Source organism: Bos taurus, chromosome 28, assembly GCF_002263795.3.
Source record: "Bos taurus isolate L1 Dominette 01449 registration number 42190680 breed Hereford chromosome 28, ARS-UCD2.0, whole genome shotgun sequence".
Taxonomy (NCBI): Eukaryota; Metazoa; Chordata; class Mammalia; order Artiodactyla; family Bovidae; genus Bos; species Bos taurus.
This window is the reverse complement of record NC_037355.1, coordinates 15886714-15905101: the sequence shown is the minus strand read 5'-3', so window position 1 is coordinate 15905101 and position 18388 is coordinate 15886714. Positions and strand designations below refer to the sequence as shown.

Genomic DNA, 18388 nt, shown 5'->3' with positions numbered 1-18388 from the left:
CTGTCCATGGGATTTCCCAGGCAATAATATTAGAGTGGGTTGCCATTTCCTTTTCCAAGGGATCTTCCTAACCCAGGGGTCGAACTCGAGTCACCTGCATTGCAGGCATATTCTTTACCATCTGAGCCACCAGGGAAGCACCTAAATAAGTGTTTATTAGGAGGAAAAAGGAGTACGTGTGAATAGACTCACGGGTGAATTCAGAAAGTGTTACACCTTTTTTGGTAGTTTGGATCACTGTTCTGGGGCATTTCTTCTGGGGTTCCTCTAGCCAGTCTTCTTGCTTTGCCTGGCTCTGAGTCCATATTTGGTTTAAGTCAGGGTCCTCCCTGTGTATGTACCCTGTGTGTACATGCCTCTCTTAGCCAAGGTGGGCTCTAGTGAAGAGGACTGTGGGAAGGTTGACATTGCCTACTATGGGGTGGTAGCCCCTCCCTTTTGGCCCCCAAGGAGCCTTTCTGTGCATGTGTAGTTGGGAAGGTTTCCTTGATCTCAAGAATGAGGAATATGTGGTCTCTTATCTTTTATCCGGACAGGGCTCAGCTTCTCCTCCCTCCTGCTATTATCTTCATCTTGGAGTGTCTGTCCACAGGGGACAGACTCCAGCTGCTCCGTGTGGGGCTCCTCTGTCTCCTGCCTCAGTGGTAGATTTGAAGGTTCCTCATACATACAGGCAGCCTGCATCCCAGAAAGCAGGCATATTGTTCACATTTCCTGAGCCACTAGTGAGGTCTCCTAAACAAGCCTTTTTATCTCTCATATTGTTGGACTCTTGATTTGTTGGGATTGCATAATTTTGTGGTTCCCTTGTGTAATGGAAATGCAACACTGGGCCTGGTGCCTAGTAGGACATAAAAAATCTTTATTGGTTAACTGAGGAACCTAAATAGAAACATCCTGTTGACTGTCCAAAGGTCCCACTCTCATTTTGACTTGTTCCTATTTGACAGAAGAGGTCACTGCCTGACTCAGGAGTACAAAAGTATGCGTTTCTTTTAGAAGCTTCACTGGACAGAGTTGAGAAACATAGTCTTTAAGCAAAGCTATTATGATCTCTGACTGAAAATACACACACTCACACACCCCACCTCTGAGGGTCTAGAAAACTGAATTCTGATTCTGCCTCTCATTAGCTGTCTCTTAATATGCAGATTACCCACCAGATCTATTCCTTAGTTTATTTATCAAATGGGATTAATTATATGTATCTTACTTCAATAGATGGTTGTGAAGGTAAAATGAAATTACATAAGTAATTTAGAACACTTTCTAAGTGCTATAGAAATATAAAGTATTCCTCTAGGAGGGGTCAGAGAGGTGTAGAAAAAAGTGGGAGTTTGAATTTCAAGGCACCCTTTTGACATCTACACATCACCATAAGAGAGAGTCCATGAATATGGAAGAGAGCAAAATTAGCAATAGAGCTCTTCCTCTCACTAAAATTAGCCTACTTGTGATAAAGGTTAATTAAGTCCTTCTCCACCAGGCAAGGACACATTTTTAAAGGGAAATAGCATGTCAGCCCTGACTCGTGCTGGGGAGTGATGAGGTCTTCGTGTCATATCTCACTTTGAGCTCAGTAAGCTCTCCTGTTTCCTATAGACCTAACCTGATGTTCCATTTCCTGTCTCAGGCCTAGAATTCCTCCTCCGTGCTGCTTGATTCATTTATATACTTGTACTCAGACAACAGAGACAAGTTCAATTCAGTTCAGTCGCTCAGTCATGTCCAACTCTTTGTGACCCCATGAATCGCAGCACGCCAGGCCTCCCTGTCCATCACCAACTCCCGGAGTTTACTCAAACTCATGTCCATCAAATCGGTGATACCATCCAGCCATCTCATCTTCTGTTGTCCCCTTCTCCTCCTGCCCCCAATCGCTCCCAGCATCAGGGTCTTTTCCAATGAGTCAACTCTTTGCATGAGGTGGTCAAAGTACTGGAGTTTCAGCTTCAACATCTTTCCTTCCAATGAACACCCAGGACTGACCTCCTTTAGAATGGACTGGTTGGATCTCCTTGCAGTCCAAGGGACTCTCAAGAGTCTTCTCCAACACCACAGTTCAAAAGCATCAATTCTTCGGCGCTCAGCCTTCTTCACAGTCCAACTCTCACATCCATACATGACCACTGGAAAAACCATAGCCTTGACTAGACGGACCTTTGTTGGCAAAGTAACGTCTCTGCTAGAGACAAGTAAGACCATCAAAAAAGTCATCAGGAAGCTTCTTTCTGCCAACTTCATTCATACCCCAAATCATGTGCACCAAAGAGTGCCAAAGTATACACAAGGCACAACCTATATAGTTTTACTTCCTTTGCCTGGATTCAATCCCTGGATTGGAAAGAGCCCATGGAGAAGGGAATGGCTACCCATTCCAGTATTCTTGCCTGGAGAATTCCATGGACAGAGGAGCCAGCAGGCTACAGTCCATGGAGTCACAGTCAGATACAACTGAGTGACTAACACTTGTCACCTGTTACACACCATTGAAACCTTCAACCACAAGCTGATGAGTCTAGAGCACAGGTCAACCAACTACTGCCTACAGGCCAAATCCAGCTTGCCAGCTGTTTTATAAATAAAGTTTTATTGGAACACAGTCACTCCCATTTCTGTGCCTATTGCATGGGGCTGCTTTATCACTCCAAAGGCAACACTGACAAATTGCAGTACAAGTGGTATGACCTGCACAGCCAGAAACATTTGATATCCGGCCCTTTGCAGAAAAAGTGTGTCTACCGCTTGGTCTAGAGCAATATTAGGCCTGTCCACTCCCCGCCAACATTACTAAGCCACATTTGGTTTATTCAGATCTCTTTCTCCTTCTTTGATTTAATGAACTAATTATTATGGAACTGATTTATGCAATAGCACCTAAGAAAAATGAGATAAAGAGTTGTTCAGATGTGAGAATGTATAATGTTATAAAGTATTTAACTAGGAAAGTTCATAGAAAATACAAAAAAAAAAAAGTAATAACACTCCATAAGGATGCAGTCAGCCAACCAAATCTAAAATGTAGAAAACTCTACACAATAAACCACCCAGTTTTTCCAGAAAATACCTGGGCATGGAAAATCAAAAGTGGAGTAGGACACCTGTGGAGATTCAAAGAAACTTAAGGTATATTTCAACCTAATGCAACTTGTGGATCTTCTTTTTGTTTAAACAGTCGATGTTTCTGTATTGATCTGTGTCCACACATCTCGCAAGCCCTCTTCTTCTAATATCCAAAGGTTCTTTTGGATTTTCTTTTTACTTTTTGAAAAAAAATTTGGCCACACAGCTTGCAGAATCTTAGTTCCCCAAACAGGGATCCAACCTGCACCCCCTGCAGTGGAAGCACAGAGTCCTAACCACTGGACTGCCAGGGAAGTCCCAAGATGTGTATCTTCTATTTGAACAACTCTACTGAGATGATTTAAATATAGAAGAGATCTTGGTGTTTTGAAGGGATTATTTGTACTTATGTATAATGATATTGTGATTAGTTGTTCATAAATATCCTTATCTATTCAAGATAATTAAATTATGATATGGTATTTGTGGGTGAAATAATATGATACCTAGGATTTGCTTTCTACTCTCCAACTCCTTCAGTCAGAAAAATATAGTAGAGAATATAAAAGGAATAATATTGGCAAATGTTTGATGATTATTGAGCCAGAGTGTTGAGTACATTAAGCTCACTGTGGCTTTCTCTCAAACTTTGGTCTTTTTGAAAATTTTCACTATGAGATCTTTTTTTCAAAAGCATGAATTGAACCTGAGTCTCCTGCATTGCAGGCAGATTTTTTACCATCTGAGCCTCCAGGGAAGCCCATTAGTTTGAGTCATCTTTTAATTTGGATCCTGGTTTTGCTAGCTGTTTCTAATCTGTAGAATGGACATTGTGATTCAGATTATATGTGATATTGTGAGGATTATGAAAACTCATTGAGACAGTAAAAAGTTTAACACTGCATAATTCATAGGAAATGAATCAATACCTCGTAGCTATTATTTTGTATTTGCTATCACATGACAGGAATGTAAATACTTATGAGCCTAGTTCATTTATCATGTAATTGACTTCTGTGAATTACAGACCTTAAACCCATATTGTTGCCAATCAAGAAGAAGGAGCCAAAAGAGAAAATGTTTTCACTGTGTACACATATTTCCTTGACAGTCTGGAAACAGTCACAGAACCTGTCGATATATGGAGGAAAACTGTGGTACCCAGGGGATCGTGATTGGAATGTCAGATTGTCCTGACAATACATCTGTCCTCAACAGTAGTTTTTTTGTTTGTTTGTTTGTTTTAATCAACATAGTCGTTTTCTGTGAAATTGCTAATAAGCACCTGTGAACACTTTAAGCCCATTGTGCATGGGAAGCCCTGTGACTTTGTAGGACACTGACAGACTTCCCAGTTTGAATTACTCTCCTCTCTCCTTGACAGCTTGCACTCAGATGACCTAGAGCTGGTTCTGAGTAACATGACACCCCTTCCACTGCATCTCAGATGACTAATCCACCATTTAGTCAACCATTCAGTAGCCAGCATGCATCATTCACATTTACAGGAAAACACATGGACTTAAAGGCACAGGATGTTAGAACAAAAACAATAACCATCCCATCAAACAAATGACATAAACTTGGGCCCTACCCCCACTGAGAGTGTCCCTTAAAATTCATCCCTTTGGGGGGGTCTCATTCTGAGTAAAATTACCATCAGACAAAGATGTTGGGAAGCATTCTGTTCACAATGGATATTTTAAAAAAATAAAAAAATAAGAGAAATGTGAGATGTTGGAGAAGGCTGGGAAGAAATGTTTTGCTTGAACTCAAAATAATAACACTGTACTTTCTGTTCCTGTTCTTCCACAGAATGACATCACTCCTCTACATGTTGCATCAAAAAGAGGAAATGCCAACATGGTAAAACTATTGCTTGATCGAGGAGCTAAAATTGATGCCAAAACAAGGGTAAGGGTGCAGCTTAGGTACTTGCTTATGCTTATTTTCAGGAAGCAGGTCTGCTTCTACTAATGCCTTTGTTGCTGGCTCAGCCCTGGCTTTGTTATTTCCTTTGTTGTCGTCTCTTAGAAAATGACTGCTAAGCTGATTCTTCTTATAATGAGATAATGATCCCCATTTATAAAGCTTTAATATACATTTAAATAGTACTGGGATTTAATTATAGAAACTAAGGTTTAGGTCCAGAGTTTTTGTTGAGTTAAATTTTTAAGTATTTAATCACTACTTGATACTGCAGACAGAGCTATTGGGCCAGTTTGATTATAAAACTGACATTTTATTTAAAAACAAATCTGTCTCCCTTTGCACACTGCTGGTGCAGCCACTATGGAAAACAGTATGGAGGTTCCTCCAAAAACTAAAAATAGAACCAGCATATGACCCAGCAGTCTACTTTGGTGTATACACCCCCAAACAATTGAAAGAAGTAATTGAAGCCATGTAATAGTCAAGAGGTGGAAGCAACCCAATATCCATGGATAGAAAATGGTTAAAGAAAATGCGTTATGTACATACAGTGGAATGTTATTCAGCCTTATAAGGAAATCCTGTCAATTCCCCAGTATGAATGAGTCTTGAGAACATTATGCTAAGTGACAGAAACCAGTCACAAAAGTACAAATACTGTATGTCCCACTTACAGAGGTACCAGCAGTAAACACATCAAAACAGAAATAGAATGGCACTTGCTGGAGGCTTAGGGACGGGGAAATGGGGAGTTGTTGAGTGTCAGTATTGTAAGATAAAGTTGTAGAGATGTTATACAACATGAATATAGCTAATACTACTTAACTGTGCATTTAAAAGTGGTTAGGAGAGTCAATTTTATATTGTGGTTTTTTTAACCACAATTTAACAAATTTTTTCAACATAGGTCAGTCTAGGCAGGTGTTTTGCCATGTTAATTGTTTGGTGTGAGGCACTGTTGTGGGGAGGGGAAAGAAGTGAGACTTAGAATCAAGTTGGAATCCCAGAAGGTGAGCTTAGCTGGTTGGCTTAGTTTGACGAGGCGATGTAACCTTCTGCATGCAGTTTCTGTATCTGAAAATAAGATTAATGGCTTCCTTGAAGGCTTGTTGCAGTGCTCAAGCTAATGTTTGTAAACTGTATTGGCATAAAGTAGACCAGAAATAAATCCCAGCCGTTGCTAGTAGATGTACACCTCAGAGATACTGCAGCTTTGGTTCCCGACCACTGCGGTGAAGCAGTATTGCAAAAAGACAAGTCACAGGAATTTTTGGACTTCCTAATGTGTATAAACGTTATGTTTATACCATATTATAGTCTATTGTGTAAAAGCATTATGTCTTTAAGAGTGTATATACTTTAAATTAAAAAGTACTTTATTGCTAAAAAAAAAAAAATCTTAACTAGTATTGGAGCCTTTAGCAAGTTATAATCTTTTTGCAATAGTAACATAAAAATCACTGGCCAGAGATCATCATAACAAATATAATAAGAAGAAAGTTTGAAATGTTGCAAGAAGCACAAAAATGTGACACAGACACAAAGTGAGGAAATGGTTGGAAAAATGGCCTTGCCTGATGAGGGTAGCCGCCAACCTTCAACTTGTAAAAAAAAAAAGAGAGAGAGAAAAGCAGTATCTGCAAAGAGCAATAAAGCAATGCACAGTAAAATGAGGTGTGCCCGTATAATTCAGAGCTCCAGTTAACATTTAACTTCTGACCAGGGATTTTCTTTTTCAACATTTCATTTAAGAGTAAAATGTGCTCTTATAAATATCCTCCTCTCTAAGGGTTTTGGAGAGTTATCCCTGTCTTGTAATTGTATCTCCTGCAATCCTGTGGTTCCTCTTTCCAAGAATCCTGATATTTCTAAAACTGGTCCAGTAACCCTGACTTGGTTCCTGTAGTCCTTGATTCAGTACTTTATCTTTCACTGCATGTATTCACTCAAGCAATTAATGATTATTGAATGCCTACTGTGGGCCAGACTTGGCTAAGTCATGGAGAAAGCCCACAAGCCCCCTCCCCTGCCCTCATGAGGCTGATTGATCATTTGTCTGTTGTATACTCTGACTTGAGGGTAGCCCAGCCCTGGGTATTTGACAGGAGACCAGACTTCTTTGTCTTAGTATTGTTGAACCTGAAAGTTTTATGCCTTGTGTGTAGCATAAAAGAAACAAGCTTTCTGGAGAGGAGAATGAAGGAAGATGAGGATTTACCTGCTACAAGACTGTCTGACTAGGGAAGTAAATTGAAGAGAGGTCTTATTGCATTGACCTGACATTATTTGCTAAGAAGCCATCAGCAGTAGGCTAGACCTGTTGTTTTAAGTGGCAGGGGTGTTCTACTGAGTACAGGAGCGGTTGCAAAAAAGAATAAGTTAGATAATCATCACTTAATGCCTCTTGGTTACCTGCAGAGGTAGAGGGTCATTTGTGAATACAGAAATTTTTGTGAAGAGTAAAGAGGGATACTGGAGCTGAGCAGAAGAGAAAAACTTGTATAGCTATACTTGGCTATCCAGCTGGATTTTAACAAAGTGGGTGGATTAGAAATGCCCATATTTCTCCCTCTCTTGATATAGTCATCAATCACCAGAACAGCAAAATTGCTTATTAGTAATTTTGCATCATTTATCAAACACTTACTTGTTCTATTTGGTACAACAGGAAGAGGACAGGGTACGTAGGAAATTCAGGTCCCATATTAAAGGGGCACGTGGTGTCGTGGGGGAGGCTAGAATGAAACATACAAACGCTTCTGGACAAAAGCATCAGACATGCAGAATACGGGACATAGGCGAATTCAAAATACACTTAGTTTCTATGCCATTTTGCCTCCTTGTTCTGAAAGCCTGTCTTATTTTAAACAAAATGTAGAGTCCTTTTCACCAGTCACTCAGTTTCAACGTGGAGTTGCTTTTCTCCAGTGTTATGTGAGTGCTGTGTGGATGTGAGGAAAACTTAGAGAAACAGAATGGTCATGCCTCTATTGTCATTCTCCTGTTGTTGTCCTGCTTGGGGTGGACGGGTGGTGTCACTTGAGAACAAACTGAATTCCTGGCAGACTCTATGGAAGAAAACATAGTACATACCCCCGATATGTCAACTATTTTGTGTTCTCCTCAAAGCTTCCCTTCTCTCTTGCTGAAATGACTGAGTAGTGACTCAAAGTGTCAGTGAAAAGGAGGGAGCCATAAAATTCAGAAAGCCCTAGGGACAAGCCTGAAAACGGAAAGCAATTTTTTTTATAAATACAAGTTTTAATGATTCAATCCAGTAGCTCTTTAGAAAATAAATATTGTTATCTACCCATCTCCTTCCTGCCAGATACTTCCTACTTGTGTAGCTACCTCGTTGCATCAACAGTCTGACCTGCTACACACTAATGCCCTAGATTTAGAGAGTTCACTCAGCACACTCCAAGGGACCCCCTCGTTGCCTTGCTGTGTTCCGTGCGTGTGTTGCTAATCTGATAAAGGATTTGGTTCAAAAGTAGACTCTTACTGCCCTTTCAATCAGGAAAGTAAACTTGAATTGTAGTCAGAGTGATTTAGGTTGGGATCTGAGCAAGACCTGGCCAGCTGGAAAAGCAGGATGAGAGTGAATTTTTTTTACCCTGGTGCCTGATCTCTAGTCTTAAGTGTGACCAGCAAGTGAAATCATGACCCTAGGAAAGTTCATCCTCCTGAGTCTTAGTTTCCATCTCAGTACAGATGGTAAGTTGTTCCGATGACTTCACAGGCTTTCCCCACTGCTGGGGCACCAGATGTTGTAACTTTAAGAATAATTAGCTACAGTGAAAGTTGGGGTGGTGATATATGTTGGGGTGATGTAACCAAGATGGTGAAGTATGAGACCCCAGCCCCCACCACCCACAAAGATCAACAATTAGACAATGATACACTATCAAAAAGAGCTCAGGGAGAGCTTAGGAGTCCAACTGCAGCAAGGACTTCCCTGGTGGTCCAGTGGCTAAGACTCCACGCTCTCAAATGCAGGGGGCCCAGGTTTGATCCTGGGTTGGGGAACTAGATTTCGCATGCCACAGTGAAGATCAAAGATCCCGCGTACTGCAGCTAAGACCTGACACAGCCAAATAAATAAATACTTTTTGTTTTTTTTAAGAAGAAGAAACTTAAGCAGCACAGTGGAACAAAACACCGGAAAATAACTCACAAAAAGCTAGCCTGCAGCATCTGATCCCCTGCTGCCACTGCTGCTGCTGCTAAGTCACTTCAGTAGTGTCCGACTCTGTGCAACCCCATAGACGGCAGTCTACCAGGCTCCACTGTCCCTGGGATTCTCCAGGCAAGAACACTGGAGTGGGTTGCCATTTCCTTCTCCAATGCATGAAAGTGAAAAGTGAAAGTGAAGTCGCTCAGTCGTGTCCAACCCTCAGCAACCCCATGGACTGCAGTCTACCAGGCTCCTCCGTCCATGGGATTTTCTGATCCCCTGAGCCAGCGCTACTCAGGGCCAAGGGTGAGCCTCCCCAAGTAGGAAGAAGTTTTCCTCACCAAGAAAGAGAGAACAGAGTGAGCAGCCAGCCTCCCCAGCCTTTCAGGAAACTGAGCTAAGGACCCACTTGGGTCTCACCCAACCAGAGGCTGGCAAAGCTGAGATGAATAGAGATGGGGAGGAGCAAGGAAACAGCAGGGGCTGGCAGCGTCAGCCACGTGATGGGGATGACTGAGGCTCCCTGTGACCTGCTCTCAGACCCCAGCACCTTTCCCCCTGAAGTAGCCAAGAGCCAGCACAGCCGACACAGACCCCCTGTAGATGTCACTGGTTTTTGTCCCGCGGATATTCTCGTTCGCGGACACCAGCTGTGTGAGCCCCTCCCTGCTCCTCACCTCCCACTGCCTTGCTGGGGCTCAGGATCCATACCAGCAGCCAGCCCAGACCTCTGTGGCCACACAAGTACACAACAGCAGCCTAGAGCCCTGTGGGTCACCCACTTCTGTGCATGTGCTGGGGGCTGGCTCCTCCAGCTGTGCACTTGCACACTGCCGGCCGGACCCTCATCACAGGCTTCTACTGCTGTACTGTACCTATGGCAAGATCCTTCAGTATGGAACGGCAAGCCAACAACCAAGGCCCTCACAACTGCCTGTGGACCTGAACCTGGCTCTATTTCTAGTCACTGGCCTCCATCACTCAGCATGTGCACGCTCCCAACCAGACCCTCATGACCGACCTCCACTGCCATGCATGCTCCTGGGGAGACCCTGCAACCATAGTACACACCAGGGCCTCCACAGCTCCTGTGGGCCAGGCCTAGCCCTGTCTGCTGTCACTGACCTGCACCACCAGGCTCATTTGCAAGGAACCCCTCCAGCTGGGCACCTGCACGCCTCCAGCTTGATGGCCAATACCAGCCTCCACGGCAATGCACCCATGGTGAGAACTTGCAGCCACAGTAATGAATGCTGACAGCCAAGGGACCCCACAACTGCCAGCGTACCTGCAGTTGGCCCGGACCTGTGGCAGCTGGCCCTTGCCCCTAGCTGTTTGTGTAAGTCTGAAATGAGCATTTGCGACTGCATAAGCACCTGCAACTGGCCCCTGCAACCGAGTCTGTTTCCACCAGCAGCTTCAGCCGCCACCACTGCCTGCCAGGCCCTGAGCCCCTGCACCCGAGAGGCACTGAGGTCTCCAGTAGCCTTTGCAGCCACTGTGGTCAATGCTGTGCCCCCAGCAGCCTGAACAGATGAGACATCAGCCCCCAATCCTGTATCTGAGACCCTGCACCGCGAGTTGCAAGGTTAGAGAATGTTCCCGCATGCTCCCACCATAGAAGAAAGTCCTTCCATACCAAAGTCAAGCCATAAAGTCTGAAAGAGATGACTGCTTCTGTAAATGCACAGCATCTATGCAAGGCTACAAGGATCAGAAGGGATCCAGGGTAACATGATGTCACCAAAGGAACACGGTAAACTTTCACTAACTTTGCTGGACAAAGGATTCCAAACACATGTATACCTCTGGCAGATTCATTTCGATATTTGGCAAAACTAACACAATATTGTAAAGTTTAAAAATAAAATAAAATTAAAAAAAATAAAGATGCACAGAGATCTACAAAAAACACAGGTAAGCAGTTTAACAAAATCAGGGGAAAAAAATACAAACTATTCAAGAAGTTCAATACAGAGATAGAAAACATAAAAAGACAACCAAATAAATTTTGGAGCTAAAAATAACAATGACTGTGATGACCTAGAGGGGTAGGATGGGAGAGGGGACAGAGGCGCTAGAGGGAGGAGATATATATATGTATTTATGACTGATTATGTTGTACAGCAGAAACCAATGCAACATTATAAAGCAATTATCCACCAATTAAAAAAAATTTTTAACACGGTAATTGAACTGAAGAATTCAGTAGACAGCTTCAACAATAGATTGGACCAAGTTGAAGAAATTGATCTATCCAGTTTGAAACTATCCAGTCAGAGGAACAAAAAAAGGAATGTAGAGAACCTACAGGACTTATAGGACACCATTAAGTGAAAAGAATCTACCTATCATGAAAGTCCCAGAAAAAGAGAATCACTGATAACTTAATAACTTAGACTGTTACTCTGTGATATCTTTTAGATGTGGAATCTGAAAACATTGAATTTTGGAAGGGAATGGAACAGAGAATGGAATGCTGGTTGCCAGGGGCTGAGAGGTAGGGGAAATGGGGTGATGTTGGTTAGATAGAACAGACTATCAGTTATAAGATGAATAAGCTCAAGTATATTGAGGCTTCCCTGGTGGCTCAGACGGTAAAGCGTCTGTCTACAATGCGGGAGACCCGGGTTCGATCCCTGTGTCGGGAAGATCCCCTGGAGAAGGAAATGGCAATCCACTCCAGTATTCTTGCCTGGAGAATCCCAGGGACAGAGCCTGGTAGGCTACAGTCCATGGGGTCGCAAAGAGTCAGACACGACTGAACGGCTTCACTTTCACTTTCAGGCTCAAGTATCTAGGCTACAGCATGGTGGCTATAGTTAACAATACTGTATTGTACACACCGAAAGTTGCTATGACAGGAGAGCTTTAACAGTCTCTCCGTAACAGTGACAACATAATTTAAGAGGTAATAGTGGAGGCAAATGTGGCGCGACATGTACAGCTATCAAGGCAAATGCTTCAATCTGATCTATATATAGCATCCTAATTTGTTCCTTTAAAGAAATGCATTGCTAAGAATGACTGCTTATGGTAGCTGCTATTTCCATGTAATTTTTGCTGTCTGCAAAGCTAGCATGTGTATTTGCATCCTTTCTAAAGGAAGAGACTTTGCAGTGGATGGTCTGTTGTCGTGTTTATTTTCCTTCGCATCAGTTCACAGCCAAATCAGGGGCTCAGTATGGACCCTAAATTAGAACCAGTTTAAAACTAATTTAGCAACTTCGGAGTTTAAACCAATTTAAATTAGATTCTAAGTTAGAACCGGTTTAAAACTCTGTGGCACCTTCTGAGCTCTCCATCTCCTTTCACTGACTCTTATGAGGCAACTGTGCTTGTACGTAGTGCTCCAGAGACTATTCAGGAGTTCCAGGTAGAGTCAGTAATAGTAATACTGCGGTTCCCAGACTGCTGCTCTCACCATTCCTCCTCCAGCTTCCAGCCTTTCTAGCAAGGTACCACTGCCCGCCTCTCCATATAATCCCACTACTACAATATTACATCCAAAACTACACCTTGACCCTCGGAAACACACATTCATCTTAGTATCCATAGCACTTAGTACTTCCTGGCACATACTAAATGTTTAATAAGTATTTGCTGAATATATTAGATACACTTCCTAATGTTACATTTGCCAAAATGTCTTACTTGATTTTATACTGGTCCTGTGCTAATAAGGATAGGGGGCTTCCCCTCTGGCTCAGCTGGTAAAGAATCCACCTGCAGTGTGGGAGACTTGGGTTCGATTCCTGGGTCAGGAAGATCCCCTGGAGAAGGGAAAGGCTACCCACTCGAGTATTCTGGCCTGGAGAATTCCATGGACTGTATAGTGCGTGGGGTCGCAACGAGTCGGACACGACTGAGCGACTTTCACTTTGTGTTGATATAATTTTGCTCCCTGAAGTTAATGGCATCCAACTGATTTATAAGAATAAAGAGATATTTGTGTGCAGGTAGATAAAGGGCTTTCAGAATATCTCAAATCTGTCAGTTGTTAAATTCTTACCAGTCTGGAAGGATGTCAGGAGACACTTAGATGTCCTGTATTTTAGCCTGTCCTTTCCCAGAAATGCAGGCTTCCCTGGTGGTTCAGACAGTAAAGAATCTGCCTGCAATACAAGAGGACCTAGGTTCAATCCCTGAGTCAGGAAGATTCCCTGGAGAAGGGAATGGCAGCCTACTCCAGTTTTCTTGCCTGGAGAATTCCATGAACAGAAGAGTCTGGTGGGCTGCAGTCTATGGGGTTGCAAAGAGTCAGGCACAACTGAGCAACTAACACTTTTTTTCTTTCCCAGAAATGCAACTGGTTATATTTATCAGGTTAAATATGAGAGAAAAATAAAATAAATATTGGTATTGAGTATTGAGTTTTGCTCTCCATTATATTTCCAGAAGTGTGATTGCCTTGATTAAGAATAAATTCTTAAACTATTAAATATTTCATAGTCATAAAATAGTGTCTATTGAAGAGATGTTATCTGACTTCTTATCAGAAACTCTGCAGATGAGAAGACAATGGAACATCTTTAAGATGCTGACTGAAAAGTATTTGCTAATCTAGAATTTATATCCAGTAAAGTATATTTCCATAATAAAAGGAGAATAAAGACAGTATCAGATAAGCAAAAGCTGAGATAACTTGTTACCATCAAACCTGTACTAAAAGAAATATTAAAGGAAGTTCTTAATTCTGATGTAAGATAAACGATACTAGAAGGAAATGTGGATCTAAAGTAGAGAAGAGTTAGAAGTAATAATCAGATAAAAACTATTTTTATTTTCTTAAAATTTAAAAAAATTGATTGTTTAAATAAAATATCAATTTGTTATAAGATTTATAATGCATTTAAGTTAAATATATATTTATAGCACAAAATATGATGCTACTAATATAAATGAAATTATAATATTGTAGAATTCTCATACATGAAATTATATAACAATACATAATAACATAAATTCTATTACTATATAATATAATTAATAATATTATTTAGGCTGTGATAATTTAGGATATTTATTTTGATCTCTAGGAACACCACTTTTAAAAACAGGAAAGAAAAGAAAAAGTTTATTTAAAAAGCCAGAGGGAAGAGATTGTCAATGATATATATAGTGAATCAGTCACTGGAAAACTAAATTATACTCAGTTAACCCAAAAGAAGATAAGAAAGAAGAGACAAAAAAAGCTCACACAGAAGAGAGTGGAAAAATACACAACAAATATTATAAGGGTGTGTTCTAGGCTCAGAAAGAAAGCTCCAGTTTTCTGAGCAGAAAGAACAACAAGGAATTCTACTTCATTTTAGTTTGATTTTAAACATATAGAATGTATGTCAGGACAGCAAGGAAGGGCACTAGAAAGATATATTTCTCTCTCCTGTATATAAATGGCAGAAATGAATTCTTGATGTTAAAAGGAGATTGCTTGCTGCAGTGGAAGAGATCCAGTCCCTCTGATGCAGGAACCAAGTTCTAATGTGAGTCTAACTGAGTCTAAGTCCTAACGTGAACCAGCGACTTGCATGTGACCTTAGGTAGGCACATTAATCCTTGGAGCAGCACTTTCTTATCTATAAATGCAAATTCTGATGCCTTTCTCTTGGGTTGTTGTAAAAATTCCGTAATATAACAAATATAAAATGCCTGTGACATAGAGCGGTCTCAAAAAATGTTATTTCACTTCCTCTCAGGCCAAATCTACAATTCTCTAACATGTACAAAACGAGGATACAGTCAGAATCTTTAGAGAAAAATACATGTATGAGAATAGTTTGTTAGAATGTAACCAGTGCCTTTTAATTTCTCTCTGGCTATCATTATAACTCTCCTCTCCTGGGTACTATCTGCTTTTTCTTTCATTGTTTTTAATCTTCAGTTAAATATCATATCCCATTTTATATCCATGACAAAGAAGAAAGTATACATCCAGAGTTTTCTGCTTGATTTCCTTTCCTTCTCTTGGGTGTGTTTTTTGCTTAAAAGGAAGAATAGAAAGGAACCTAGAGGATACTAATCAAAATAAACGTGTCTTTTTCTGAAAGTATTTCCCAAGTCATGAAATTGTCTCATTTCAGTATTATCTTTGAGCAAGTTCAACTTATTAAGGACATTTTCTGGGTTCAGTGTTCCTAAGTGTGATGCTTTAATGTCCCAGTCTGTGCTTTTCAGAAAAGCTAGACCTGAAAGCAAATCTTTTTGACCTTGGAGTGTGCAAGGTTTTGCTCTTTGTCTAACACGAGAGAGCCTTTTGTCTAGCCAGAGAAGTGCTGTTCCCTACCTCCCTAATAAGATCGCTGCCACTGAAATGAAATATGAGATCTAGACTCGCCAGTTTGCATTGCTTCAGAATTCTTCCCAAGGGAATGCTTGTTCATTATGTTAGTACTTTAGAAATCAGGGGAATTGGAAAAAAAATCACTCACCCCATGCAATTTCATTTCCCTCCCGTAATGTTACTATGGCAACTCCACATCCTTGCTCCTTCTCTCCTGTCCAACTGCATATATTGCCTATCTTGAGGCAGCCTCCCTTGAGCCCCAAGAACTGCCTTTGTCAAGCATTTTTCAATTAGAGGTCAAAACTATATCCTGTTGTATATGGTTGAGGGACTGCTTTTTGGCCCAGGACCATTCAAAGTAACACTGTGCATTAATTGCAAAATTCTAGGTATTGGGAGTGGATAAAAATCCTTATATTATATTGGAAACAGCATTGCTCTAATTTTAAGGAAAAGAGTTCCCTGCTATGTAAACCAGTTCACTGCTATGTCACAAAACACAATATCCACAATGGCTCTTATTTTAAAGCTTATAGTGTCCTGAAATAGAAAAAGGAGGGGGGACCTTAACTAGAGCCAATATTCTCATATTTCTCTTACTTTCTAATTCTTTTTTTACTGAAGCATAGAAGATTTACAGTGGGTTAATTTCGGCTGTACGGCAGCGATTCAGATATACAGACATATACTTCTTCATGTTGTTTTCTGTTCTGATTTATCACACGATACTGAATATAGTTCCCTGTGCTATACAGAAGGACCTTGTTGTTTATTCAGTCTGTATCTAATAGTTTGTATCTGCTTACCCCAAACTCCATCCTTCCATTCACCTCCCCTCCCCCTTGGCAACCACAGATCTGTTCTCCACATCTGTGAGTCTGCGTCTATCTAGTAGATAAGTTCCTTTGTATCGTATTTTAGATTCTGCATTTAAGTGATATCATATGGTATTTGTCTTTCTCTTTCTGACTGACTTCACTTGTATGATAATCTCTAGTTCTATCCATGTTGCTGCAAATGGCATTATTTCGTTCTTTTTTATGGTCTTACCTTCTTATTCTTAATGCTAAGAAGACTGAGTCATATTCTTCAGTGTAATTCCAGTTTATAAGTCACTTATCTATTGAGAATTTCATTTTTTATGGAACAATAGGTATTTTAATAGCACTTCTAGGGTATAAAATCAGTCTAGTCTTAAACATAGAAAATAAGAAGGAAAGGAATTTTTAAGCCACTAACTAGAAAGCATCTTTAAAAGACTAGCCTAAAAGCCCATTCATTCACCCACTCATTCTCATTTACTCAGTCATTTTTATTAAGCAACTTTTATGAACATGGTACTGAGTTACCTTCTCTATGAGATTCAAGTATCCCTTTTAAGCCATTAACTTATTCCTCAGAAACAAACTCATTGGGATGATAATGCATGTCCACAAATAACTAAAATACTAAGCAAAATGTCGTACTTTCCCATAAAGAGGTTCAGATAAAATATGAGGGGAATCCTCATGGTCAAATGGTTATGTCTACCCTGAATAAGCCTTCAAAGAAAACCTATATTTTAAAACAATAAGATTTGGATCTTGGTGAAAGTGGAAAGGGAAGTTTGGGGTACATGAAATAGTGCACACAGAACAGAGAAACAAGAACAGGAGAGGCTTTTGCCAGGGACTGCAAAGAGTATAATTGAGGTGGACGGGAAGGGGATGAGGCAAAAGTTAAGTGTAGCAGCGACTGATTGGAAGACCTTGAATGCTGCTGCTGCTGCTGCTAAGTCGCTTCAGTCTTGTCTGACTCTGTGCGACCCGTAGACGGCAGCCCACCAGGCTCCTCCATCCCCGGGATTCTCCAGGCAAGAGTACTGGAGTGGGTTGCCATTGCCTTCTCCACTTTGAATGCTAACCTGAGGAATTTAGACTTCACTGAGGACTGAATCAGTTATTAAAGATTATGAACACAGAGGTATCATCAGAGCAGTGCTTCAAGAATGTGAATGATGTCCCACCTATTTCAAAGCCCAAGAAATTAGTTCAAAATTTAAATGTTTACTTTTTGTCCTCCAAAAATGGTATTAAGTAATGTCAATCCCAGCTCTCTCTCTCTTTTTTTTTTTTAAGCAGAACTGTGAATCACTATGTGGCTTATACTTTTCCGTCTCAATGTGGATCAGCCAGTCGTTTTGATCTTCGTGACTGTATAAACTATGATGCTGATTAAAGATCTCACATTAACTCTAGGCACTAGTTTTCCACTGACCTGTGACTGTCCCAGCAGCCAGGCCAGCACTGTCTGTGCAGTCAGATAGTCGTGACATCTTTATGCCGCTTCCTGCTGAAAGGGATCTCTCCTGCTGGGCTTCTGGCTATTTGAAGAGCATTGCACCTGTGAAAAGTTACAGAGCAAATTTGCAGAAGATCCAAAAGAGTTAGATGTTCGCAATCAATGTTTAAAACACTGCAAGTAAAACTACAGTTGATAGAGCTGTGCTTCAGGTAGCTCTGTTGAGCTAGGAACCAATGAGGCTTTCCTTGGGGAACTTGCAGACTTTATCATTGAAACAAGGTGGTAAAACAAGCAGTGGCTAGCATGGAAAGCCCTTCACAGCTCTGACACGACTGAGAAAAAGTCACCTTTCCTTGCTGAGTCCCCAGATTCTATGAGTTTTTAATACATAAACACCGGAGATCAGAAGTAGCAGCTGCAAAATATAAAGGAAAGCAAGGAGTGTCCGAAAGTTTGAGCAGAGAGGCTTTGTCTTAATAATTCCTGCCAAGACATGTCTTATTTGTCCTGCAGCCAGCACTGACCTCTTGCTGAATTCAGCATGTGACACCTTAGATGAGTCATTTAACTTCTTTGAACCTCAGAGTCTTCATTTACAAAATAAAGATTATACCCTTCTGTATAAGGGTAGCTGTAAGGATACAGTG

The 18388-nt window shown here is 41.0% G+C and overlaps 1 protein-coding gene across 6 annotated transcripts in view; it reads left to right on the top strand.

The window, feature by feature from the left end:
• The window catches only part of ANK3 (ankyrin 3), a 749833-nt gene that overhangs the window by 541272 nt on the left and 190173 nt on the right, over window positions 1-18388 (top strand). For all 6 annotated transcript variants that reach the window (XM_024986627.1, XM_059882494.1, XM_059882492.1 and 3 more), the window contains one exon: window positions 4879-4977. In XM_024986627.1, the coding sequence (XP_024842395.1) occupies window positions 4879-4977 (99 nt within the window). The remainder of the gene's footprint in view (window positions 1-4878; window positions 4978-18388) is intronic.